The sequence below is a fragment of the Choloepus didactylus genome, chromosome X (genome assembly GCF_015220235.1).
Source record: "Choloepus didactylus isolate mChoDid1 chromosome X, mChoDid1.pri, whole genome shotgun sequence".
In the NCBI taxonomy this organism is placed as follows: domain Eukaryota; kingdom Metazoa; phylum Chordata; class Mammalia; order Pilosa; family Megalonychidae; genus Choloepus; species Choloepus didactylus.
In genome coordinates, this window is record NC_051334.1 from 23,590,373 (window position 1) to 23,616,249 (window position 25,877).

The following is a 25,877-nucleotide window of genomic DNA, read 5'->3' on the forward strand; positions in this document are numbered from 1 at the left end:
TTTTGAGAGCTCATGAGCTAAAACAGTCTTGGGGAACCCCTATTAAAATGTTTTGAGCTCATCCTTAGGAAATACAAAATTCCCTGTGGTCTACCAAGAGGAGCACTCCAGTGCTCTGAGAGTTGTGCTACTGGGTGGAGCCTAGTTGCTCAGGCCCATATAGTTGGAAATGGGCTCCTATATGGCATCTTGTTTAAATTAGGAAAACATGCCTCTTCTGGGCTGAAGCGACTTCTCTTGGTGAGCAGAGGGAAGGTTGGATTTTGGCCCCTATTCTCCCACTCTGTGGGAGCCTTTGTGCCCCCTGACCCTCAGAGAAAAGGGAGTTGTTAGGGAAGCAAACTGTTTCAGTCCTGTCATAGGAGATACACCCCCAAATTTGGAGGAGAAATATCCTTATGGCCCAGGAAGGGTTCTCTGTCATGAGGCATGGGTGGTCTACTAGGCCTCAGACCCAGAGCTGGCGAAACCACCCTCCTTTTGCACTAATTCCCCAGGAGCAGTCTAATTTTCCTTACCAGTACCTCACTAGTGGGCAGGGGTGACCTGGATCATGGCCTTGGGCCCCCTGTTTCAGAGGGCCCAGCTTTGACTCTCCTCCTCTGAGGAATCCACAGGACCTAGGGAGTGGGGTGCACCTCCACCCACCTTCTAGAACACTCTGGAATTCTCTGCCCAGTGTCCTGAGTCTGCTTCCAGGGTCTGCGTGGCTCTTCCTCCCAAGGCAAACTTACATCAGGGTTGCACATCCCTAGGCCCAAGGGGTGGTCAAATGGGGTCTTTTGGCCAAGGGATGTGACTAGAATCTGAATGTCTGGGCCAGCCCTGCCCTGTGGTGTGGGACAGAGAGAGGACTCGGGTTCTGGGTGCCCCTTATCCCTTTCCAACAGATAACTCTAAAGAATCTGAGAGTCCTAAATTCGATCTTGGCCCCCTAGTTCATTTAGAAGGTATATTTGTCAAGTTAGGAGGATGGTGTATGTATATATAAACTATTTGTTTATATGTATATAACAGTTTGTTAGCATGGTTTCAAACTTTTAAATATTTAGACATATGATATGTGGACCTCCATTTATACTCCTATCCCGACCCCCCAATTGTTAAAAGCAGGCCTGGCTAGAGGTATTCTAGATCACTGTAGAAATAAATGAATTAGCATTTTCCTGTAATTTTTAATTACAGTTATTTACATTAATAGTCATTAAAAGTCTGATCATCTCTGAATATGTGAAAAATATGATTTTCTGAACCTAAGCAGCTGAGGGCTAGATTCTGGACCGAGGTGAAGTAATTCACTCCATCCCTGGCATAATTCTTGGCACATATTAGGTGCTTTAAAAATGATCGGCCATCAGAGGTGAGCCACATGTAAAGGGTGGGTTCCAGGTAGTAAACTAAGAGAGAAGAAAAATGAATAAGTGAATCCCTGAAGCATTTCATAACTGCCCCTCATCATTTGCTGTGTGTTTGCCAGTTAACTGAGCTGGATCTATTGAAATTTGAATGATAGCTTCACCCAAAGCTGTTTTTTTGGGGGGTTAGCTCCCGGATGAAACCAAGGAACAGATGAAGAACTGGTAACCACATTGGTCCTGGAGGAAAGTGGCTACCTATGATCCCCTGCCTTTTTACTTTTCCTGATCCCCTGGAATTAGCTAGCAACAGTCCTGAAGAAGGAAAGCAAGGGCTAAAAACAGTCCATTCACATGATGTCAGGACATGTTCAAGTTCAAGACTAGAATCTAGGTATTTTTCAGTGGATTTAACAAGCCCAAAGCTAGGTGAAAAATAAGGGCAATTATGGCAGCACCAGCCTTCACAGAATTATAAATCAGTTTATGAGTGCAGTCAAATTAAATAGTTCCCTGACTTAATTATTCAATTTCACCACCTCCAACTTATTACTCTCTGTTCCCCCTTGTACTGCTTTGTTTTGCTTCATAGTATCTATCACCAAGGGACATATTGTGGTTATTGGTTTATTGTCTGTCTCTCCCAGAAGAATGTAAGGGCAGGGACTTCGCTTCACTTCTGATATTCTCAGTGCCTAGAACAGTGCCTGGCATCAATAAAATTTTTTAAACGAACAAATGAATTTGTCATTAAAATTTCACTATTTTCTTTTTGTTCAATGTGGCTTTGAGTAGATAGCACAGAGCAAAGAAAGGCAATCTTATTTGACAGTTACCAAGTTACTCCTGAAAAGACTGGAGGCAGATAAATAGTGCTGAGGATGGAGTTAGGATCTGGAGAACAGCTGGCATCAAAGGAAAAAATATGCATTGATAAATTGCAGGGAGCAAGGGTCTGGCATTTATTAGCTTTCCTTTTTAGGCACTGTTTTAGTTTCCTAGGCTGCTTAAAGCATATACTATGAAATGCATTGGCTTTAACAATGGGAATTTGTTAACTTTTAGTTTTGAGGCTAAAAGAAAGTCCAAATTAAGGTGTCATCAAGGCAATCCTTGGCTCTTCTGCCACGTGGGAAGGCACATGATGGCATCTACTGTTCTCTCCTTTCTCTTCCAGGTTTTGTTGCTTTCAGCTTCTTGCTTCTCTCTCTCTCTTTCTATATATATATTCATTCCATTTATAAAGGACTCCAGTAATAGAATTAAGTCCCATCCTGAATGAGGTGGGTCACACCTTAACTGAGATAGCCTTATCAAAAGATTCTACTTACAATAGATTCACACCCACAGGAATGAATTAGGCTTAAGAACATGTTTTTCTGGGGTACATACAGCTTCAAGCTACCACAGGCACACAGTAGTTTCATTTTGCTGTAACTTGGTAAAACAACTTAGCTCCGAGCACAAAAATGTCTTTAAAGTTTGTTGATCCATTAGGCCATTAATAAAACTTCTCAGCATTGTTAGAGTGATAAGCCAAGTATTTCGGAAATTGTTTCACTTCTCCCACCTCATAACAATTATTTTAATGGATTGCTGGGGTTTTGCAGACATTTTCCTCACTAACAGAAAAACTTTCTGCCTAGTGTAGAACTGCCTTGGTGAGAAACTGAACATGATATATTTAGTATTTTCCTCTATATACTTCCCAGGCTTTTTCTGTCTGCCAGCAGCCCTTTCAGGATACGTTTTCGTGCTTGACCCTAGAACTTTACCTTCAACTGTGAATCCTGAAGAAGTTATTTTGCAGGAGAGACAAGTTTGAGGATTTCTAAGAGCTTCTCCACCTCCAAATGTTCATGACTGTGGACAATGCAACCACATCAATTTGTGATGATAAGAGAAACACAGTTGGACCTCCTGTGAAAATATGAGGAAAAGAATAACATATAACATTTCCAAACTTTTGATTCAGGAAAATGAACTTGAATGTCTTGAAATCTAGTTAGTTAAGGAACTTCTTGTCAGGGTCTTGGAATCAAAACCAAGATGCTGATTTAGAAATGGCTTTGTTTCTGTTCACACTGGTCTCCAAAGGAGAACGAAATGTTGGGTGGCTCAGTGGGAGTGTTCTGCATAAATGGTAACTCAGCAGAAATGCTAAAGAAAGGAAATTCTGTACTACAGTCATGTAACTGCCCTAGCTAGGGTGAGGGAGAAGAGGGAAGAGGGTCAAGTGGCTTGTGGTGGCATCAAAATCTTAGATAGCAACAAACAATTGGAAATTAAAATTTAAAAAAGCAAGACCAATTTCTAATAGCTTTAAGAACATGACACACTAACGGATAAATTTAACAAAATATGTGCAAGACAGATGTGCTAAAAACTACAAAAGATCAGTGAGAAACATTAAAGGAAACCTACAAAAAGAGAGAAATATAAAAAGTTTAGAAATGCCTCATCTAGACCATTTGTTCTCATCCTTGGTATATGTGCTGGTTTGAATCTATTATGTACCCTAGAAAAGACTATGTTCTTTTAATCCAATCTTGTGGGGGCAGACCTATTGTGCATGGGACCTTGTGATTAGGTTGTTTCCATGGAGATGTGACCCACCCATTCAAGGTGGGTCTTAATCCTCTTGCTGGTGTCCTCTAGTAGAGGACAAAAGGCAAAGATATTTTGAAGAGAGCTCAGAGAAGCTAAGAAAGACACACCCAGAAGAAACAAGAAGGACCCACAAGAAAAGCTAAGACAGGAGACCAGAGATATTTTGGAGAAAGCCACGGAAACCAGAAGCTAACCCTGGGAGACGACCAGCAGACTCCAGCCATGTGCCTTCCCATGTGACAGAGGAACCCCAGATGCCACTGGCCTTTCTTCAGAGAAGTTATCATCCCGTTGATGCCTTAATTGGGACATTCTCATGGCCTTATAACTGTAAATTTGTGAACAATAAACCCCCATTGTAAAAGCCAATACATTTCTGGTATATTGCATTTTGGCAGCTCTAGCAAACTGGAACGGTATACATTGGAATCCCATCCTCATAAAGTCTGATTTAATAGGTCTGGGAAGCTACTGGGTAATGGAATCCCCGTAGGCCCAAAAACATAGCATCAATCCACAGATGACTTTCAGAACTTGGAATCTAATGGAGTTTGTCCTGCTGGGTTTCAGATTTACTTGGGACCCATGAACCCTTTTTTACTTCCAATTTTTCCCTTCCAGACTGGGAATGTCTATCCTATGCCTGTCTCACCATTGTATTTTGGAAGAAGATAACTTATTTTCCAAGTTTCACAGGTCCACAGACTAAGAGGAATTTGCCACAGGAGGACACACACCTATAGCTGATTTTGATGAGACTTTGGACTTAGAATTGTTACTGAAATGGCTTAAGACTTTTGGGATGTTGGGATGGGGTGAGTGTGTTTTGCACGTGGAAAGGACATGGCTTTTTGGGGTCCAGAGGGCAGATGGCTATGGATTGAATTGTGTCCCCCTAAAAGACATGTTCAAGTCCTAATCTCTGGTTCTGTGAATGTGAACTTATTTATAAATAAGATTTTTGAAGGTATTATTAGTTAAGATAGGCCAAACATGATTTTCTGATATGACGGGTACCCTTAAAAGGAGAGGAAATTTGGACATAGACAGAGAGACAGAGAAAGAGAGAGATTGAGTTATGCTACAAGCCAAGGAACATCGTGGATTGCTTACCACTATTAGAACCCTATAGACACCTTGACTCAGATTTCTAGCTTACAGAACCGTGAAACAGTAAATTTCTGCTGTTTAAGCGAACTAGTCTGTGGTACTTTGTTACAGCAGCCCCAGGAAACTAACACACATGAGGAGGGGATCAATTAGTATGTGGGCAAAAAATGTAGGAAAGAAAATATTACAGATGTGTGTCAGGAATTACTTAATAAGATATTATATTGATATCTATTTGGGAAAGATAAATTGAGATGCATACTTTGTATCATACACAAGAATCTAACCATGAGGAAACAATCAGACATGTCCAAAGTGTAGGACAATCTACAAAACATCTGGCCTGGAATCTTCCGAAGTACCAATGTTATGAAAGAATAAAAGGCATAGTGAAGGGAATTAAAGAGACAGAATAATTTGAGGAGAGGGTGGGGGGGAGGGAGAGGAAGAGCGAGAGAGAGAAAGAACAATAAAGCAGTTGGGGAAAAATGTTAAAATTTATGAATCTAGATCAGGGTATATGGGGGTTCTTTGTACTCATCTTGCAATTTTTTTAAAAATTGGAATGATATATAAAAATAAAAAAGTACAAAACGAGTTAAATATATTGCTATTTCCCTCTGGATTTTGTGGTGTTTGCGATATTTTTTCAGCTTTTGGAATTTTAATTTGTTCTGCTTTCTTTTCTCATTCTAAATATTCATTTTCATATACTTTTTAAAAAAAAACAGTTTTATTGAGATATAATCCACACCCATGCAATTCACTCATTTAAGTATCCAATTCAATGTTTTTTAATATCTTCACAAAGTGGTATATCCATCAACACAATCAATTTTAGAACATTTTTATCACCCCAAAAAGAAACCTTGTACCCAGTAGCAGTCACTCTCCATTTCCCCTGAAAATTCTCTGTCCTAGGAAACCATGAATCAACTTACTTTCTCTATGCATTTGCCTATTCTTGGCATTTCATATAACGAAATCATACAATATGTGGCCTTTGCAACTGGCTTGTTCTATTTAACATAATATTTTGGTTCATCCATGTTGTAGCATGTTTCAACATTTTCATATACTTTTGTATTTATGATTTTGTATTCATTTTCTTAAAGTCCCTCCCCCCCAAGTTGTGTAACCATTGTGCCATGCAAAATTTGGATTTCTCCAGACTAGATATTTATAAGAACACCAAAAGGCCAATGGTAATAAAATTGTTCATTTTAATAGCTGTGAAGATAATCTAGACCAGAACCTAGGGGGTTGTGGCAGGCCCAACCTCAGGGTGTTTAAAACTTGGAGGCGGCCTAGAATATGCCAAGTGGAGAAAGGTGTGATGGTTTGCAGGCTGTGTGTCGCTTTGCATGTGCTGGGGGTGGAATGGGGGTTGGGGGTTAAAGTGTAAAAGCCATTCTCTTCTGCCAGCACTGCTCCCCTGCTTCAAGTTGAACTACTCAAGTGAGTTTATTCTTGGGGCTTCAAGATAATTTCTTTCAAAGAAATAAAATATGCACTCTGTGTTTCATTTTTTCCTCAACTTTTTATTTTGAAATATTTCACACCAACAGAAAAGTTGAAATAATGCAATGAACACCCATATATCCTTCATCCTCCACCTATTGTTAACTTTTGCCACATTTGCTTTATCTCTCTACTTCTCTTTCTCTCTCTCTTTGCTAAACCATCATGTCATGTCACCCCTAAGCATCTCCTTAAAACAACGACATTCTTCTACACAACCAGTATCCTTATCACACCTAAGAAATTTAACACTGATCTAATAACATCTCATATTAAATTCCCCAATGTTCCCAAATAATATTCTTTATGGCTTTTTTGTTTTTAATATGCAGGATCCGACTAAGGCTCGAGTTGTTCTGTCCCTTACCTACTTTTTTTGTCTTTCATAGCATTGACATTTTGGAAGAGTCTAAGTACAGATGTTTTGTAAATTGTCCTACACTTCAGATACATCTGATTGTTTCCTCACGGTTAGATTCAGGTTTAACATTTTTTGCAAGAAGATGACAGAGGTGATGTTTCTTTTTTAAGTGCATCATAGCAGAGGCATATCTGGTCAGACTGCCCCTTATTGGTGATGCTACTTTTGCCCATTTGGTTAGGATCGTGTATATACCTTTAAGTGGTGGCTTATTTAAACAAAAAAAACCTCACATAACGACTGTTAACACTCTTGAGAAGCAAAGTATCAAGCAAAACTCAGAGCGCACAGCAGGAGGCACTCGCTTTCCCGGGCTCCTGGGAAGATAGCCCGACCACGCCCACTATCCTGCCCGCCCGCGCCTCTTTTCCCGGAAAACCAACTCTCAGAACCAGGGAGCCTCTTTTCCCACGCGCCCAATTCTTTTCCCATCAGCATGCGTGCGCCTGCGCAGCCAGTCTCCAGACGGCTCCTTTTAAGCGCCCGACCGCTTCTTTCTCCGGCTCTCCAGCGGCCTCCGCTCAGCTCAAGCCTTCCTAAGGGGTCATCACAGGGCGCCAAATGCGCGCCCGCGGGAAGGCCAGGGGCGGGGCGCAGCGCGGCGGCACGTCAGTGGCCTTCCGGGCGGAAGTCCGCAGCCTCGGGAGCCGCTGATTGGCTTTCTGGCTGGCGCCTGTTTCGGCCCCCGCGCCAGTTTCGGGCTGCTTGGCGCGGAATCCGGAGATTCGGGGACCATGGCGCCTGTGCATGGCGAGGACTGCGAGCTGGAGGCAAGCGGTGAGGGACGGCCCCGCGCTTGGGATGCCCAGTTGGTAGTGTGGGGACTGCGGCAGGATAGCGGGTGGTGGGGATTCTGGGGGTCTCTTTTATTTTTTTTCCGAGGGTGGCGCGCGCCGGAGTCGCCCCACGAGTCTATTGGGGCGCGGACCGCCGCCGTCCGGAGCGGGAGACCTTATGGTATCCGACGGGGCTTCCTTGCAGGGCCATTTGCTCCTAGCAAACCTGTGCAACACCCTGAGTGGCTTTTTGTTTGGGAGGCTGCATCACCTCTGTCACTGCGGGTCACTGCATTCCCCTTTATTTTTATTTTGGTGAGTTGCACCCCACGTGCTGGGCACAGCTTTGAGACTGGTGTGGGCATTGTTTTGTTTGAGTGGTTTACTACTTTCCGTCCCAAGTACCCGCTTGAGAGCTAGGATTGAACAATGTGCGCCCTCTTTTCTAGGAACTGCCAGGAAAATAGTTATACGTTGTAACTAAACAGGAAAGAAAGCTCTAAGTGCTGTCACCGATACAAATGCATTTTGTCTTTTTAGGTAATGGGTTTCTACTTTATGCATTAACAATTTTTCTTTCAGATTCTATGCAAAGTTTTTCAAGTGTCACGCAGAAATAGTGTGCACAATCTAGTCATTTCGAGTGAAGTTTCTAAAAAAATATAAGTTCGGTAGCATTTAGGATGCCTTGTATTATCATTCAGTTTGTCAGTGGTGGTCTTTTATTTCCAAAAATAGAATACAAAAATGTAAATGGCTTTGTCTGATTTCTGATTTTTGAAAGTGTTCAACTAAAGTGTGGCTTAACTTCAGTGAACTTCTAACTTAAAATCAGATGCTTCACTTTCTTAGCTCAAGCGTTGCATCTCCTGTCACTCAAATACATCACCATTAATGAGAACTTGCTCCCTAATCAGCTTCCTTTGCATTCACCTAGTTGTGAATCACAGATTTCAATTTGTTCTAGCCTTCCGTTTTTTAAGACAATTTATTTTGGAGAGTCAACTAGTCTGGATTACAAATGGGATGTAGGGTGTGAGTATGTGAATGGTCTTTGTAGCCCTCTATCAGTGATTTGCCTCTAAGCCTTTCTTCACCCTAAAAACTGTACATCATCCGTGAACATCAAGAAATCACTCTCTGGAGGATACCATGCAATCTCGAGACCCCTCTTAAGTCATGGTGTTGATTAAGTAGTTGCTGGGGACTTGTGACTGGAATCTTTCCTTTAGAGCAGGCTGAAAGATTGTTGGCTGAAAAACTTGCAGGGTAGTGTCTGTCTGCTTTTGGGGTGGATGGTGGTATTCTATATGGTAATTTTGAACCACATAAACTTTTGTAATTGGATTTTTCATGCTTATTCTTTTTCTGCTAACTTATCTACACGAAGCATTGGAAACATTCCAAAAAAGGAAAATCTAGGTCTTTTTTTTCTTAAGTATTAAAAAGTAGAGTACCTTGACAATAGCAGTGAAAAGTTGAAAGGTCAGTAACTAGCTGCTATTATATATAAAAATGGACCAGGGAGAGTTTAGTGATCAAAAAAGCAGATACAATAGTTCGTTTGTTTGTTCATTCAGCAAATATTTATTATGTACCTGCTAGGCATAGTCATTCTGCCAGGCTCTGGGGTTATGATAGTGGGTAGGCCGGACATGTTTCTGTCCTTATGGAGTTGAGCTGGTAAGCATCTTAATTATTTTCAGTGTGTATTGAGACTTCCCTGAGAAAACAGTTTTGCTTTATTTTTGCTTTCTGGAAGCTAGACCATGGTACTGCCAGGGATGAGTGTGTGTTTTTGTGTATATGTCACTGCCCTGTAATCTCTCTACACACACAAACATTAAATGATCTCCTCTTTTATGGCTAAGTACAAAGTAAGACAAGCATCTTCATTTAATCTGTGCCAACTTTACAAAGCAGACATGGTTATCCCCATTTCATAGATGAAGGCACTGAGGCTCTGCATTAGTCAGAATCCTTAGTGTAAGCCACAGGAACCAATTCTAACTGATTTAAATAGAAAGGAATTTATTAGGTTATTGTGTTTTTTGCAGAAACTCCAGGAGGACCAGATAGCCATTGTGGGGGTTGCTTAGCCAGGAACAGTGCTTAAAATTGTGCTACTAAACTGATTCATTGAGGAGGTAATTAACAACATGGCCAACTACTTGATGCTTGTATCTTGCAGCATTGCTGGCACTGTTGCCCCAGACACTCAATCCTCCTGTAGCTATTGCTACAAAATCAGGAGCAGACCTACATGAAAAGATTTCAGAGATAACTGAACATGACCACTGAATAAAAATGTGGCCTCAATCCTCCTAGGAGTCTATTGCTACTTCTAGGATCTTCCTTAAGGTCCCCTTCCACTTCCTTGTGACATTAGCTTCCGATTTAAAGTCTGAGCAGGTGTTTCTAATTGGTAGAGCCTATTTTATATGCCTATGCCCTAGCTGCAAGGGAATCTGGGAAAGGACATCTGGCCTTTTCAGCTTTTGTAGTGAGATATGGGCTCCTCCTGCCAGCAAGACTTATAAGGAGGGAATTTCGCAACCAGGTTCAGATGCTGGGCAGCTTAAAAACAAAACAAATCAAGACCATTGTCTACTTGCAGGCTCAGAGAGGTTAACTAGTGGTCTAAGTTCACCCAGTAAATGGTAGAGCTGAAATGTGCTGCTTCTCTGTATCTCCTGGTTCTCCCACTCACTCTACATTCTCAATTGAACTTACCTGAAACACTGAATTTCTCTCAGTTTCTGAATGCGTGCTGCATTTTTATTCCTCTGTAATTTGGCTCATGCCTTTCCTCTGCTTGAGCTTCTTTTCACCCTGTTCTCTGATGGTGAGATCTCTTCTTTCTAGGCCTATATTGGAAATCTCTCTATGAAGCCTTCCCTGGTTTCTCAGGCAGAATTTAATGGCTCTCTTCTCTACATTTTCTCAGTACTGTGTTCTTATATGGCACCATGCTTATATTATGGTGTTAGTCTCAGATCTTTTTGTTCTACTTGACTGTGAGTGAGCCCCCTTGAGGACAAGCAACTCTGTTTTATTTGTAACTGTACCCCAAACTCTGTGGAGTAGAACATTGTTGTCTGTGGAATAGAAGACCTACAGATTTTGTCAGGTATACTAAATGAGTCAAGGGATTTTTGAAGAGAGTACACTGAGGCCACATTTTTATTCAGTGGTCATGTTCAGTTATCTCTGAAATCTTTTCATGTAGGTCTGCTCCTGATTTTGTGAAATTGAGTGACACAAGATTTTGTGGCTGTCATCATAAAGTACCTGCATTCCTTATTTTTACTTAATGCCTTCCTGAAAATGGATTTAAAAGTCAAACGTGAAAGTCAGACAATAGACTGGGATATTATAAAGAGTGATTCCATTCCCAGAAAGCTAGAAAAAATAAGCTAATTATGCTTCACCTTTAAGATACAGTATTCAACAATTTATTGCCAGTATTTGGTACGTGTTCTTTAAATAGTATCTTCTGTTTTGGTCAAACAGCTTCATGTTGTTATGAGCATTCCAGTGAGGTCGGAGCTTTTTAGGATGCCTCTTACCAATACTTCTCCTTTTCTGTGCCTACTCCTTTTTATAAATTAATTAGCACCAAATACAGTAAAGTACTCAGTTTCACATTGATGACTGTCGTGCTGAGCCTAAACTCATAGCTGGCAAGCAGCACTGTTGTGCTTGAGTTGGTTATTCATCAGCTTGTATGTGAAAATCTTAAATTCTGTGTATGACATCTTTTCAGTATGTGTGGGGGGTGGTCAGTTTATAATGACCAAAAAGCATGAATAGTTCAAAAGTTGAATGAATGTATACTGAGGCCCTCTTGCATTTTAATAACTTTGACAAAGCATATTTTATCTTTGTTATTTTTCACTATCACACTGTAATGTGATAACCAACTGAGTGAGGCCTTGAAACCAGCGACAGAATCAAGAATCTCCTCAGAAGCCCTCATTGTTAAATTCTTCAAATCCTCAATCTGTCCCTCCTTTGAAATTCCAGGTGCTTTATCTGTACCTCTGTTAGGGGATATATTACTTCTAAATATTGTTTTAGAGTCAGTTGCTACTTACCTCCCATTTTTAGATTATAAGTTCTGTGAGTACAAGAATCGTGTTTTTGATCTTTGTGTCTCTTACAGCGCCTAGTACTTGACAAAAAAACAGATGCTTCTTAAAGCCTTTTGAATGCTGATTTATAGAATACAAAATAAGTTGTCCTTTTATAACTGACTAGATGGCTTGTGGCCTGTCTTTTCTAATGATAAGATTATTTAAAGGCTGATCTCCATTCTCTACTTTCTCTGCAGGACTTGAGTTGAATTTGGAATCTTCCCCTTTCTTGGAGAAAAAAGTAACAGTTGTTACAGTTGTTTTAACTAGATCTTAGAGAAAATTTCTGAAGAGTCACAGGAGTTTTTGAATTTATTTACATTATAAAAAGTATTCATTTGTATAATATTAACATTGTTTATTACTATTGGCTAGAAATATTCCTCTGTTTTGAGGGAAGATGGCTGACAATTTTCTAACATCTCATGTAAATTGGGCTTTTTTCCGGCTGTGTCAGATTCTGGGAGTTTTATAGCTTCTCGATCCCGGCGAGAAAAGAAATCAAAGAAAGGACGCCAAGAAGCGCTAGAAAGACTAAAAAAGGCTAAAGCTGGTGAAAAATATAAATATGAGGTAAGTAAACATTTTTCTGTTTTATTTTCTTTTCTCCTATACAGCATCTAATACATAGCCTGCAGGAGTCTTATGTCACCCTTGGTAACTTAACTGATTAGAAATATTTACATATTTCAATCTTGCTAGAATAGTAATTTCTTAATTTTGAACAAGCATGGGCTTGAGGTAGACTTTCAAGTTATAGAAATACTTGATCCTTTAGGTTCCTGTAAGGCACTTTACAGATGATTTTAAAATTCCCAAGTGAAAGTAGCTGTATAATTTTTTCCTTACTGAGCACATTGCATCTTTGGTAAGTTCCATGACTTTTTTGGGGAACTTTAGAGGTGCTTTTATTTTACTTTTAAGGCATTGAGCAGTCTAGTTAAGCACTGCTTCTCCTTGGAGAAAATTGTTCTTCCCTGCTCTCATTTGCAAGGGGAGTAACGGTAGAAACTTAGACCTTACTTCTGCTAATATCCTGCAGATAAGGTTGAATGTGAGTCTGTTTTGGCCATTTTTCTTTACCTAATGTGTACAGTCTGCAGGTAGAATTCAGAGTGGCCACTATCTGCACATCACTGTCTAGTTTCACCTTCAACATTCTCCCTGGGTATCTTAACTGCCTCTGGGCAAGAAAGTGATTAACAGTAGAAAAATAACAGCAACAACAAAAATGCTTTTAGCTAACACACTGTTGTAAGGGTTTTTACAAATATGTAATTCATTTAATCCTTCCAGCAACCATATGAAGTTAGATATTAAGATTAACCACATTTGCTGGTGAGGTATCTGAGGCACAGAAAGTTTAGTGAGGTCTTAGTGGCACAACCCTTATTTGAACCCAGGCAATCTGGCTTCAGAATTTGCTTTCTTAATCCTGGCCTGTACTATAGTGGGCAATTATGCAAGGAGAAGAGGTTTTTTGTCATTTGGGACCATTCATTCAAGTGAGGCAAGCCAGATTGTAAAGGGTTGCTAAAAGGATTACGGTAAAGCATATGGACTTTTTAATGTAGATGCTTTTATAAAGAACTGTGGGGCATTTCAGATGTTGGCACTACTTATTTAATTGTGTGATTCTTAAGAGTTCATGCTAAGCGGTGTCAATGTTATTTTTAGAGATAGAGTCAAAGTGAGTTTTAAAATAGTTTTCTGATGTTTTTTCATAGTACATGGATGAATTGCTTAAATAAGAGACAAATGAAGTATACCTAACCAACAGAAATAATCTTGCCAGTCCCCCACCCCCAAAAAGAAAATTGGTCAGTAAAATAACAGTTGCACTAGTTTGTGTCTGGGTTGTCAAAAGCTTAATTTGGTAGGGCAGGTAATCTCTGTTACCAAATGGTGAAAAGCCCAAATCAGTATTTGCCAGTGATCCCTATAAAGTAGATTGAAAAGAAGGTGAAAACTAAGCCTAATCCTGTAGTTATTACAAGTTTTGTAGGTGTGGCAGCAATCTAGTCAATTATGCCCCAAAGGCTGTCAAAGATCAGTGCCTTAAGTTTTTGCATAGACCAATGTGCTTCCTAGGTTCTTAGCCCTTTAGGTGGGATGAGTTGTCCCCCACTCCTTGCCCCCATTCAAAAAATGCAGAATTTGTACACTCCAAAACTAACCAGAGATGGGAGAATTTTTAATGCTGTATCTATTTGAGATTTTGCTAACTAGCCCAACAAATTCTCATCTGTTAAGTCAGTGGGCTATCACCGTGGGCAGCTGCAGCAGTTGTGTATGTCTTTACCGTTTGTTGCTTTAACTGTGCTGAGGTGGTCTGCACTACTCATGCCAGCAGTTTCATGGTGTTCTGACCCTGGTGGTCAGGCAGCCCGTGCAATTGGAGACTTGCCACTCTGGACTTGTGCTTCAGATATCCCAGCTTCCAAGTCTCTGTGCAGTCTCAAGACCTGAGAATGATGGGGATGTCATGCAAAAACCATTTCTAGTTTGCCTGTAGATTATATAATGTGCTTGTTTTGCTCTTTTTTGGGGGGTGGGGTTGGGTAGATGGATCAGGGAAGTTTTCCTTTTGAATTCTATTTGGTTGGTTGAACTGTTATTAGAATTGTATATTCACAGAGCATACACCAGGTAGTGGAGAGGAAGGTGGCATGCCTTACAAGTTTGCTAGAAGAAACCAGTCGAGAAATTACAAGTGAATAATCCCCAAAGCAGCTAATGAAGAATTGGCTATAATTCAGTTTGTTTTTTATGGAGTAGATGAGTAATTGATGGTGTGACAAGTATATTATGCTAATGGAATCATTTAATATCTTATGTTAACACCCACCTAAAAGGAATACTAAGTTAATTGATGTCTATTTAAGGAAAACCCTGTAGTGGTGTTGAATGTCAGAACTCATGATTTGGTTGCAGCTACTCCTTCAGGCTGCCATTCCAGTTTCAATTTGACAATTTTTTCATCAGAATTGTTTAACACTTTCACTCCATTTGAAGCTTTTTCTCAAACTTGTATGATGGCAGGTTGAGGACTTCACAAGTGTTTTTGAAGAAGTTGATGAAGAACAGTATTCAAAGCTGGTTCAGGCACGCCAGGATGATGACTGGATTGTGGATGATGGTATGTGGGAAGAAATTGCCTTCCAGGCACCATGTTAGTTGCTTTTTGTAGATTCTCATGCTATGGAGTTGGTGCTTTGCATGGGCAGAAGTGAGGCACTGTCAAGATCACGCCTTTGGTTTGGATTTTCCTTAATGTATTTGAGAGTGAGGAAGCAGAACAATAGGAAGTTTCTTTGGGGACATTTTGGAGAATCCAGGCACATACCTTAGGATGTAGCTATTTCCTCCAGAAAATAGCTATGTGGGAATTGGGAGGAGCCATGTGGCTGTGGTGCCAAACACAGCATTTGGAAATAAGGGACCCTGGTTCAGGTTTCATCTTTTCCACTTTGTAACTTAGGACCTTTGATAAGTCACTTAATCTCTCTGAACCTCAGGTTTTCCACCTGTAATGTAGGGATAAGAAAAACACCTCTCACAGAGTTGTGAGGATTATATGAGGCTATAGGTGTGAAAAGTAATTTGAATAGTGTAAAACACTGCAAAAGCTGGTGGTAATGTTCTTATGCCCTGTGGAAAGCTGGCTGGTTCCTGCTTGTGGGGTCTGAGCACACTGAGGGTATATACATGGTGCCTGTGACTGTATTTATTGGACTCAGCAATCTTATTTCCCCCCTGTAGGATAGGGGTGCCTTTCTGTGCTTGTGGTGATCTTGATTCTTTTACTTTTTATTCTTCTGGTAGAGTAAAACTGCAGTCAAGTATCTTACTGTGGCAAACTTTGATCCTGTGGGCCAAATTATTTCCCTAGCTAGCCTAGTTGGCTATAGTATATATCTTTTGGTTTTGACTCAGAAAACCTTGGCTGTGTGGATGCTGTTTTTTTGTCTGATACCTGATTGAACAGTGTTCTGCTGGGTAACAGTTTTGCTTTTTTTCTTTTTTTGCCATGGCTAAAATACCATTGGCTACTTTTAGAAACTTGATCCCAATGTTAAACTTTGTTCTTGCAGATGGTATTGGCTATGTGGAGGATGGCCGAGAGATTTTTGATGATGACCTTGAAGACGATGCCCTTGATTCCCACGTGAAAGGTACCTACATTTTGTTTTCAAGAGAGTGCTGTTTTGAGATTTAAAGAATTGTTTAAAATTTGGGATGACTTGCTACTCTGTAGTTTCCCATTGGGGGAGAAGGGCCTACAACCATTGTTTTAGGTATAGGATACATTGTAATATTGAGAGAAGTGAGTTATGAAGGAAATTAAACATAAAAGCAGTAACATCACCAGGAAATGAAATTTCATGTCTCTATTATTCAGAGTTTGGTCTTTTATTTATTTTGAAATTTTCAATCTTGTGCTCATTTTTAGACTTGCTGATTTTGGGGACTGCAACAATAAGTGATGTCTTATAATTCCTACTAAAGTGATATACTTAGAATTTTAGCTCTTTGATCGTTGTACAGTATAAGGTTTAGAACTAAAGTGATCAAATTGCTTTGTTTAATTGAAATTAAAAATGATTTGAATGGATATGTCAGATCTTCTTAGTGACGCAATCATTGGTTAAAACAATTTTTGAGTAAACAAGTTTGAGTAAACAAGCTTGATTTAGTTCTGGTAAAATGAAAGGGGAAAATTCTCTTCAGTATTTGTGTTTTTTAAATGCAATTTTATTGAGACATTTTCACACACCATACAGTCCATTCAAAGTATACAATCAATCGCTCACAGTATCATCACATAGTTGTGCATTTATCACTACAATCAATTTTAGAACATTTTCACTGCTCCAAGAAAAGAAATAAAAATGAAAAGGAAAGCTCAAAATTATCCCCACCCCCCCATCATTGACCTCTAGTATTGGTGTGGTACATTTTTGTTACTGTTGATGAAACAATATTAAGATATTACTGTTAACTATAGTCCATAGTTTGCAATAGGTATATATTTCCCATATATCACTCTATTATTAACTCCTTGTAATAGTGTTGTACATTTGTTCTAGTTCATGAAAGAACTTTTTATATTTGTACAGTTAATCACAATCATCATCCACCACAAGATTCACTGTTACACATTCCCGTGTTTTAACCTCCAGCTTTCCTCTTGGTGACATACATGACTCTAAACTTCCCCTTTCCACCACATTCATCCACAATTCAGCACTGTTAATTATACTAACAATAACATGCTCCCGTCACCTCTATCCATTTCCAAATGTTTAAGTACGACCTAGTTAAAAATTCTGCAAATATTAAGCAACTGCTCCCCATTCTCTAGCCTTATTCTATCTCCTGGTAAACCTATATTCTAGATTTTATATCTATGAATTTACATATTATAATTAGTTCATCTTAATGAGATCATACAATATTTGTCCTTTTGTGTCTGACTTAATTTCACTCAACATGATGTCCTTAAGATTCATCCGTGTTATTGCATGCTTGAGGACTTCATTCCTTCTAACTGCTGAATAATAGTCCATTGTATGTATATACCACATTTTGTTTGTCCATTGATCGTTGATGGACACTTAAGTTATCTCCATCTTTTGGCAATTGTGAGTAATGCCACTATGAACATCGGTGTGCAAGTATCTGTGGGATTGCCAGGTTGTAAGGCAACTCTGTACTGCTTTCTAAGGAACCACCAGACTCCTCCACAGCGGCTGTACCATTTTACATTCCCACCAGCAGTGAATAACTGTCCCTATTTCTCCACACCCTCTGTAACACGTGTAGTTTCCTGTTTAATAGCGGCCATTCTAGTAGGTGTGAGATGATATATCTCACTGTGGTTTTGATTTGCATTTCCATGATAGCTATTGAGGCTGGACATCTTTTCATGTGCTTTTTTTTAGGCTTTGTATATTTCCTCTTTGGAAAACTGTCTATTCATATCTTTTGCCCATTTTAAAGTTGGGTTGTTTGTTTTTTTATTGTTGAGTTGTAGGATTTCTTTATATATTATAGATATCAAACCCTTATCAGATATGTGGTTTCCGAATATTTTTTCCCATTGAGTCAGCTGCCTTTTCACCCTTTTGACAAAGTCCTTTGATGCACAGAAGTATTCAGTTTTGAGTGGGCACCATTTATCTATTTTTTCTTTTGTTGCTTGTGCTTTGGGTGTAAGGTCTAAGAAACTACTGTTTATCACTAGATCTTGAAGCTGTTTCCCTACATTTTCTTCTAGGAGTTTTATGGTACTGGCTCTTATATTTAGGTCTTTGATCCATTTTGAGTTAATTTTTGTATAGAGTGTGAGATAGGGGCCCTCTTTCATTCTTTGGGATATGGATATCCAGTTCTCCCAAACCATTTATTGAAGAGACTGTTCTGTTCCATTTGAGTGGACTTGGGAGCCTTGTCAAAAATCAATTGACCGTAGATCTGAGGGTCTTTTTCTGAGCTCTAAATTTGATTCCATTGATCAAAATGTCTATCTTTATGTCAGTACCATGCTGTTTTGACGGCTGTGGCTTTATAATATACTTTAAAGTCAGGAAGTGTGAGTCCTCCCACTTCATTCTTCTTTTTCAAGATGTTTTTGAGTATCCAAGGCCCCTTACCCTTCCAAATAAATTTGATAATTAGCTTTTCCATTTCTGCAAAGTAGGCTGTTGGAATTTTGATTGGTATTGCATTGAATTTGTAGATCAATTTGGGTACAGTTAACATCTTAATGACATTTAGCCTTCCAATCCATGATCATGGAATGTCTTTCCATTTATTTAGGTCTTTGGTTTCTTTTAGCAATGTCTTGTAGTTTTCTGTGTGTAGGTCCTTTATATCCTTGGTTAAGTTTATTCCTAGATATTTGGTTCTTTTAGTTACTATTGTAAGTGGAATTTTTTTCTTGATTACCTCCTCGGATAATTCATTACTAGTGTATAGAAACACCACTGATTTTTGCGTGTTGATCTTGTATCCCACCACTTTGCTGAACTCATTTATTAGCTCTAGTAGCTTTGTTGTAGTTTTTTTTGGTACTTGCTAAATGTAGGATCATGCCATCTGCAAATAGTGAAAGTTTTACTTCTTCCTTTCTGGTCTGGATGCCTTTTATTTTTTTCTTGCCTAATTGCTTTAGCTAGACCTTCTAGTATAATGTTGAATAACAGTGGTGATAGTGGGCATCCTTGTCTTGTTCCTGATCTTAGAGGGAAAGCTTTCATTCTCTCACTGTTGAGTATGATATTAGCTGTGGGTTTTTCATATACGCTGTTTATCATGTTGAGGAAGTTTCCTCTGATTCCTGCCTTTTGAAGTATTTTTATCAAGAAAGGATGCTGAATTTTGTCAAATTTCTGTTCTGCACCAATTGAGATGATTATGTGGTTTTTCCCTTTTGATTTGTTAATGTGGTGTATTACATTAATTGATTTTCTTATGTAAACCCACCCTTGTATACTTTGAATAAAACCCACTTGGTCCTGGTGTATAATTCTTTTAATGTGCTTTTGGATTCGATTTGCCAGTATTTTGTTAAGGATTTTTGTATCTATATTCATTAGAGAGATTGGTCTGTAGTTTTCTTTTCTTGTAGTATGTTTATCAGGCTTTGGTATTAGGGTGATGTTGCCTTCATAGAATGAGTTGGGTAGTTTTCCTTCTTCAATTTTTTGGAAGAGTTTGAGCAGGATTGGTATTCTTGGAATGCTTGGTAAAATTCGCCCGTGAAGCCATCTGGTTCTAGGCTTTTCTTGTGTTTTATTATTAATTTACTATACAGATAGATTCATTTGTGTTTGTTTCTATTCAAATTTAGATTTTTAAATAATCCTTTTTTAATTTTATTTTTTGAATATTGTAAAATATTTATGTGATTTAAAAATCAAAACTATATCAAGAGATATACTCAGATCAGTCTTATTCTTATCCCTGTGCCTTCCCATCTCCTATAGGTAACCATTTTTATTAGTTTCTGGATTATCCTTCCTGTGTTTCTTTTTGCAGAAAATAAGTGTGTGTGTGTGTGTGTGTGTGTGTGTGTCAAGTCATCAGGGAAGATGACTTGACATTCTGAAAGAGAGCTTATCTTAGAAATATTTGTTCCATGCTTTGCCACCATTCACCTGCAACACAAGTCATCACTGTTTCACTGTCCTTCATTTGGAGCCCAGTAAGGTCACCAGATCTTAGGAAGGGAAATGGAATTCTGCAACCCACTGTAAAGACTCATAAGAAATTAGAGAGTTTTGCCTGGAAGTAAAAGATCAATTCTTTATGGTATGATTCAGTTTCTGGCATGTTGTTTTTAATAGAGACACAGAAAAATATCAACTATGTCCCAATGAAGAAAATTGGGTGGGAAAGTGAAACTAAAGAAAACAAACAACACTAAATTGTGGAAGAACTCCACCTCTAATGTTTACTCCTATTTTTTTTCTTTGTGCCCTTCTATCTAACTCCTACTAACCTACAGTGGTGGGATTAAAAACCTCTTTTTGAAACCTTTCTTGCCATTCAACCCCCCATTACCTTTCTCTTTTGACATTTTGTATTATGACCTGAGTTTTGTATATTAAACATTTGACCATTAATTGTATTGTTTTCAAACTACTCTTCTGTCTTACTTTTTTTTTAAGACTCTTACTTTTTTTTAAGACTCTTCTGTCTTACTTTTTTCACAGATGTCTTACTTTTTTCACAGATGTCTTATAAAACTTCTCATAGTCCTAGGCCCATAGAAAAAAGGTATGAAAAATACCTTTTTAAATGTGTTCAAATATATGTAACATAAAATTTCTGTTAGTGACATTTAGTACATTCCATTGTTGTGCCACCATTACCACTATCTAGTTCCAGAACATTTTCATCACCCCAAAAATGAAACCTCTTACCCATTTTGCAGTCACTCCCAATTTCCCCCTTCTCCAAGCCCCTGGCAACCACTAATCTGCTGCTTGTTGGTAGGGTTTGCCTATTCTGGATATTGCATATGAATGGAATCATACAATATGTGGTCTTCTTTCACTTAGGATAATGTGTTCAAGGTTCATCCATGTTAAGCATGACTCAGTATGTCATTCCTTTTTATGGCTGAATAATGCTCCACTGTATGGGTAGACCACATTTTGTTTATTTGTTCATTAGTTGATGGACACTTAGGTTGTTTCCAAATTTTGGCTATTGTCGATAATGTTGTGTACAAGTATCTATTTGAGTCTCTGCTTTCAATTTTTTGGGTCTATCTAGAAGTTGAATTACTGGGTCATACAGTAATTTCATGTTCAACTTTCTGAGATACCTCCACACTGTTTTGCAAAGCAGCTGCACCATTTTACATTCCCACCAATAGTGTGCGAGGGTTCTAATTTCTCACATGCTTGGCAACACTTATTTTCCAATTTTTTAATAATAACCATCCTATTACCTGCGAAGTGGCATTGTGCTTTTGATTTGCATTTCCCTAATTACTCATGATGTTGTGCATCTTTTCATGTGCTTATTGGCCATTTTATATCTTTTTTTGAGAAATGTCTGGTCATGACTTTTGCCCATTTTTAAATTGGTTGTCTTTGTTGTTGAGTTGTAGGAATTCTTTATATATTCTGGATTTTATCTGTAACAGATATATGATTTGCAGCTATTTTCTCCCATTCTCTAGATGTTTTTTCACCTTCTTGATAATGCCCTTTGATGTGCAAAAATTTTTAATTTTGATGGAGTCAGTTTATCTGTTTTCTTTTGATGCTCCTGCTTTTGGTGTCATAGCTAATAATCCATTGCAAAAACAAACAAACAAACAAACAAAAAACAAACAAACCAAAATTACCCACCCATAGAATAAAAAGAATCCATTGTTGACTACAAGTTCCTGAAGATTTCCCCTATGCTTTCTTCTAAGGGTTTTGGTTTTGGCTCTTATATTTAGGTTGTTGATTCATTTTCAGTTAACTTTTGTATACGGTGTGAGGTTGTTGTCAAACTTCATTCTTTTGCATGTTGAAATCAAGTTTTCCCAGCACCATTTATTGAAGAGACTATTTTCCCCCCATTGAATGGTATTGACACCTTTATTGAAAATCAATTGGCCATAGATGTGTGAGTTTATTTCTGGACTCTCATATCTATTCCATTGGTATATATGTCTATCCTTATGCAGTTATCACATGTTTTGTTTTGTTTTCACACTTTCAATTGCTGAAGCTTTATAGTAAGTTTTGAAATCAGGAAGTATGAGTCCTCCAACTCTGTTCTCATTACTTGAGGTCCTTGCAATTTCATATGAATTAAAGGCTCATCTTTTCCATTTCTGTAAAAAAGGCTTTTGGAATTTTGATAGGGATGGCATTGAATTTGTAGATCACTTTGAGTACTTTATTTATTTATTTATAAGCAATTTTATTGAGATATACTCATATACCATAAAATCATCCAAAGTGTTAGTTGTCTTTTTCTTACTCCCTTGTTATGGTCTCTTTGAAATGTTCTTTTATTGTATGTTTTTTTTTTTTTTAATTTTTTTTTTCATACAGTTGATTTAAAAAAAGAGAAAAAGTTAAAAAAAAAGAAAAACAAAGTGTACAATCAGTTCACAGTATCATCATATAGTTATGCATTCAACACCACAATCAATTTTTTAAATAAATTCAGTTTCATTGAGATGTATTCACATACCATACAGTCATCCATGTTATACAATCAACTGTTCACAGTACCATCATATAGTTATGCATCCATCACCCCAATCTATTTTTGAACATTTTCCTTACACCAGAAAAAATCAGAGTAAGAATAAAAAATAAAAGTACAAAAGAACACCCAAATCATCACCCCCATCCCACCATATTTTTTCATTTAGTTTTTATCCCCATTTTTCTACTCATCCATCCACACACTGGATAAAGGGAGTGCGATCCACAAGGTTTTCACAATCACACTGTCACCCCTTGTAATATACATTGTTATACAATCATCTTCAAGAGTCAAGGCTACTGGGTTGGAGTTTGAGAGTTTCAGGTATTTACTTCTAGCTATTCCAATACATTAAAGCCTAAATGTATCTGTATACATCTATATAGTACGTAAGAATGTCCATCAGAGTGACCTCTCGACTCCATTTGAAATCTCTCAGCCAGTGAAACTTTATTTTCTTTCATTTCACATCCCCCTTTTGGTCAAGAAGATGTTCTCAATATCATGATGCTGGGTCCGGATTCATCCCCGGGAGTCATAGCCTTGCGTTGCCAGGGAGATTTACACCCCTGGGAGTCAGGTCCCACATAGTGGGGAGGGCACTGAGTTCACCTGTCATGTTGGCTTAGCTAGAGAGAGAGGTCCACATCTGAGCAACAAAGAGGCACTCAGGGGGAGACTCTTAGGCACAATTATAAGCAGGTTTAGCCTCTCCTTTGCAGTAATGAGCTTCATAAGGGCAATTTCCAAGATAGAGGGCTGGGCACACCAAACCATCAGTCCTCAATTTTTACTGCAATCAATTTTTTGAACTTTTTCATTACTCCAAGAAATACAAATACAAATAAAAGAACACTCAAAACATCTCATACTCCTTTTCCCTCCCTATTCTTCTTATACTTTTTGTCCCTTCTTTCTACTCATCTGCCCATGCACTGGATAAAGGGAGCATGGGCCACAAGGTTTTCACAATCACACAGTCATCCTGTATAAGCTATATAATTATAAGCTATCATTTTCAAGAATCAAGGATACTGGATTGCAGTTCAACAGTTTCAGATATTTCCTTCTAGCTATTCTAATACACTAAAAACTGAAAAGGGATATCTATATTCTATAAGAATAACCTCTAGAATGACCTCAGGATTCCATATCAAATCTCTCAGCCACTGAAACTTTATTTTGTTTCATTTCTCTTCCCCTTTTTGGTACAAAAAGGCTTTCTCAATCTCACAATGCCGGGTCCAGGCTCATCCCCAGGAGTCATGTCCCATGTTGCCAGGAAGAGTTACACTCCTGAGAGTCATATCCCATGTAGGGGGGAGGGCAGTGAGTTTACCTGCAGTGTTGGCTTGGCGAGAGAGGCCACATCTGAGCAACAAAAGAGGTTCTCTAGGGGTGACTCTTAGGCACAACTATAAGTAGGCTTAGTCTCTTTTTTGCAGTAACAAGCTTCACAAGGGCAAGCCCCAAGATTGACGGATTGGCCTACCACAATGGTAGTCCCCAATGCTTGCGAGAATATCAGGAATTCCCCACGTGGGGAAGTTTAATATTTCTACATTTTTTCCCAGTCCCTTAAGGGGACATTGCAAATACTTTTTATTCTCTGCTCAAATTACTCTGGGATGTATTGGGGTTTCATGCTAACCTGTACAAACCAACCAGATCTCACCCCCATTTAAGGTTCCATGTAATTACGGTGTTTGAGTAAATTGACCATACAAGTTACATTATAAAGCATGCTACAGAAAATATAGATTTTCCACCAAATAAACTTGTCTTCCTTTCGTCTCACACAGAAGTCGAAGTTTTAAAACATAGTCAATATCATTCTTTTCTCTTTAGACTCATTTACCTTAGTCCTACCCAAGTCCATTTTGTTCATATCTCTAATTAAAGTCTGATCTCTTTTTATGCTTCTTTAACATTTGCTCTATGGGGTAATGCTGACGTTCATATCTGGCAAACTCTGGCTCTGAGTCTCAGGTATCACACAGATACCCAAAGTTACAGGGACCGACTAGGTTATACACAAACAGCTCAGCATCTCAGAATTTAGAAATAACCATTAAAACTCATGAGTAGATGTGACTGCTGTAAGAGCTTACAATGTAGGAACCTTTACCATAAACCTTTCCCTTCTCTTAGATTCAGTTCTCAGATTTTGCACATTATAGTTAGTTCATAGTAGTGAGGAGTTCTAATGTTTGTCTTTTCGATTCTGGCTTATTTCACTCAACATACTGTCCTCAAGGTCCATTCACCTAGTTGCATACCTCACAACTTCATTTCTTCTTACCACTGCTCAATATTCCATTTTGTGTATACACCATAGTTCACCATACCATTTATCAGTGGATGTACCCTTAAGTCACCTCCACCCATTGTGAATCATGAATACTGCCACCATAAACATCATTGTGCAATGTCCATTCATGTTCCTGCTCTCAGTTCTGCCACGTATATACTCAGTAACGGGGTTGCAGGACTGTATGGCAACCCCATAGTTAGCTTCCTGTGGAACCACCACACTGGCCTCCAGATGGACTGTCCCATTCTACTTCCCTACCGACAGGGAATAGGTACATCCTTCTCTCCACATTTTCTCCCACACTTGTATCCCTCTGTTTATTTTTTTAAGTTTTATTCACACACCATACAATCCATTCTAAGAACAATCAATGATTCCTGGTATAGTCACATAATTAGGCATTCACCACCACAATCTGTATGAGGGCATTTCCATTTCCTCCACAAAGAAAGAGGAAAAGGAGGAAAAAAATGAAGAATAAAAATATAAAAGATAGAAGAAAAATAAAAATAAAGTAAAATACAGTGAAAAGATCAGACAGCAGCACCACCACCAAGAATCCCATATCACTCCCTTATATCCTCCTCTTATAGACGTTTAGATTTGGTATATTGCCTTTGTTACAATTAATGGAAGCATCTTACAGTGTTACTGTTAACTATAGACTCTAGTTTGCACTGATTCTATTTTTCTCCTATACCATCGAATTTTCAACACCTTGCAATGTTGACATTCATTTGTTCTCCCTCTTTTAAAAACATTCTTGTATTTGTATATTTAGTCACCATCATTGACCACTCTAGGTTTCGCTAAGTTATACAGTCCCAGTCTTTATCTTCTATCTTTCCTTCTGGTGTCATACGTGCCCCTAGCCTTCCACTTTCAACCATACTCACACTCATCTTT

General features: G+C 38.6%; 1 protein-coding gene across 2 annotated transcripts in view; it reads left to right on the plus strand.

The window, feature by feature from the left end:
- The first annotated feature begins 7,696 nt into the window (after positions 1–7,696).
- POLA1 (DNA polymerase alpha 1, catalytic subunit) overlaps positions 7,697–25,877 on the plus strand; it is a 353,204-nt gene continuing 335,023 nt past the window's right edge. The window contains exons 1-4 of one of the 2 annotated variants that reach the window (XM_037821906.1): positions 7,697–7,794; positions 12,387–12,502; positions 14,972–15,068; positions 16,024–16,104. In XM_037821906.1, coding sequence (XP_037677834.1) covers positions 7,752–7,794; positions 12,387–12,502; positions 14,972–15,068; positions 16,024–16,104 — 337 coding nt within the window. In that variant the 5' untranslated portion in view covers positions 7,697–7,751. The remainder of the gene's footprint in view (positions 7,795–12,386; positions 12,503–14,971; positions 15,069–16,023; positions 16,105–25,877) is intronic. The other variant, XM_037821905.1, reaches the window with a different exon arrangement.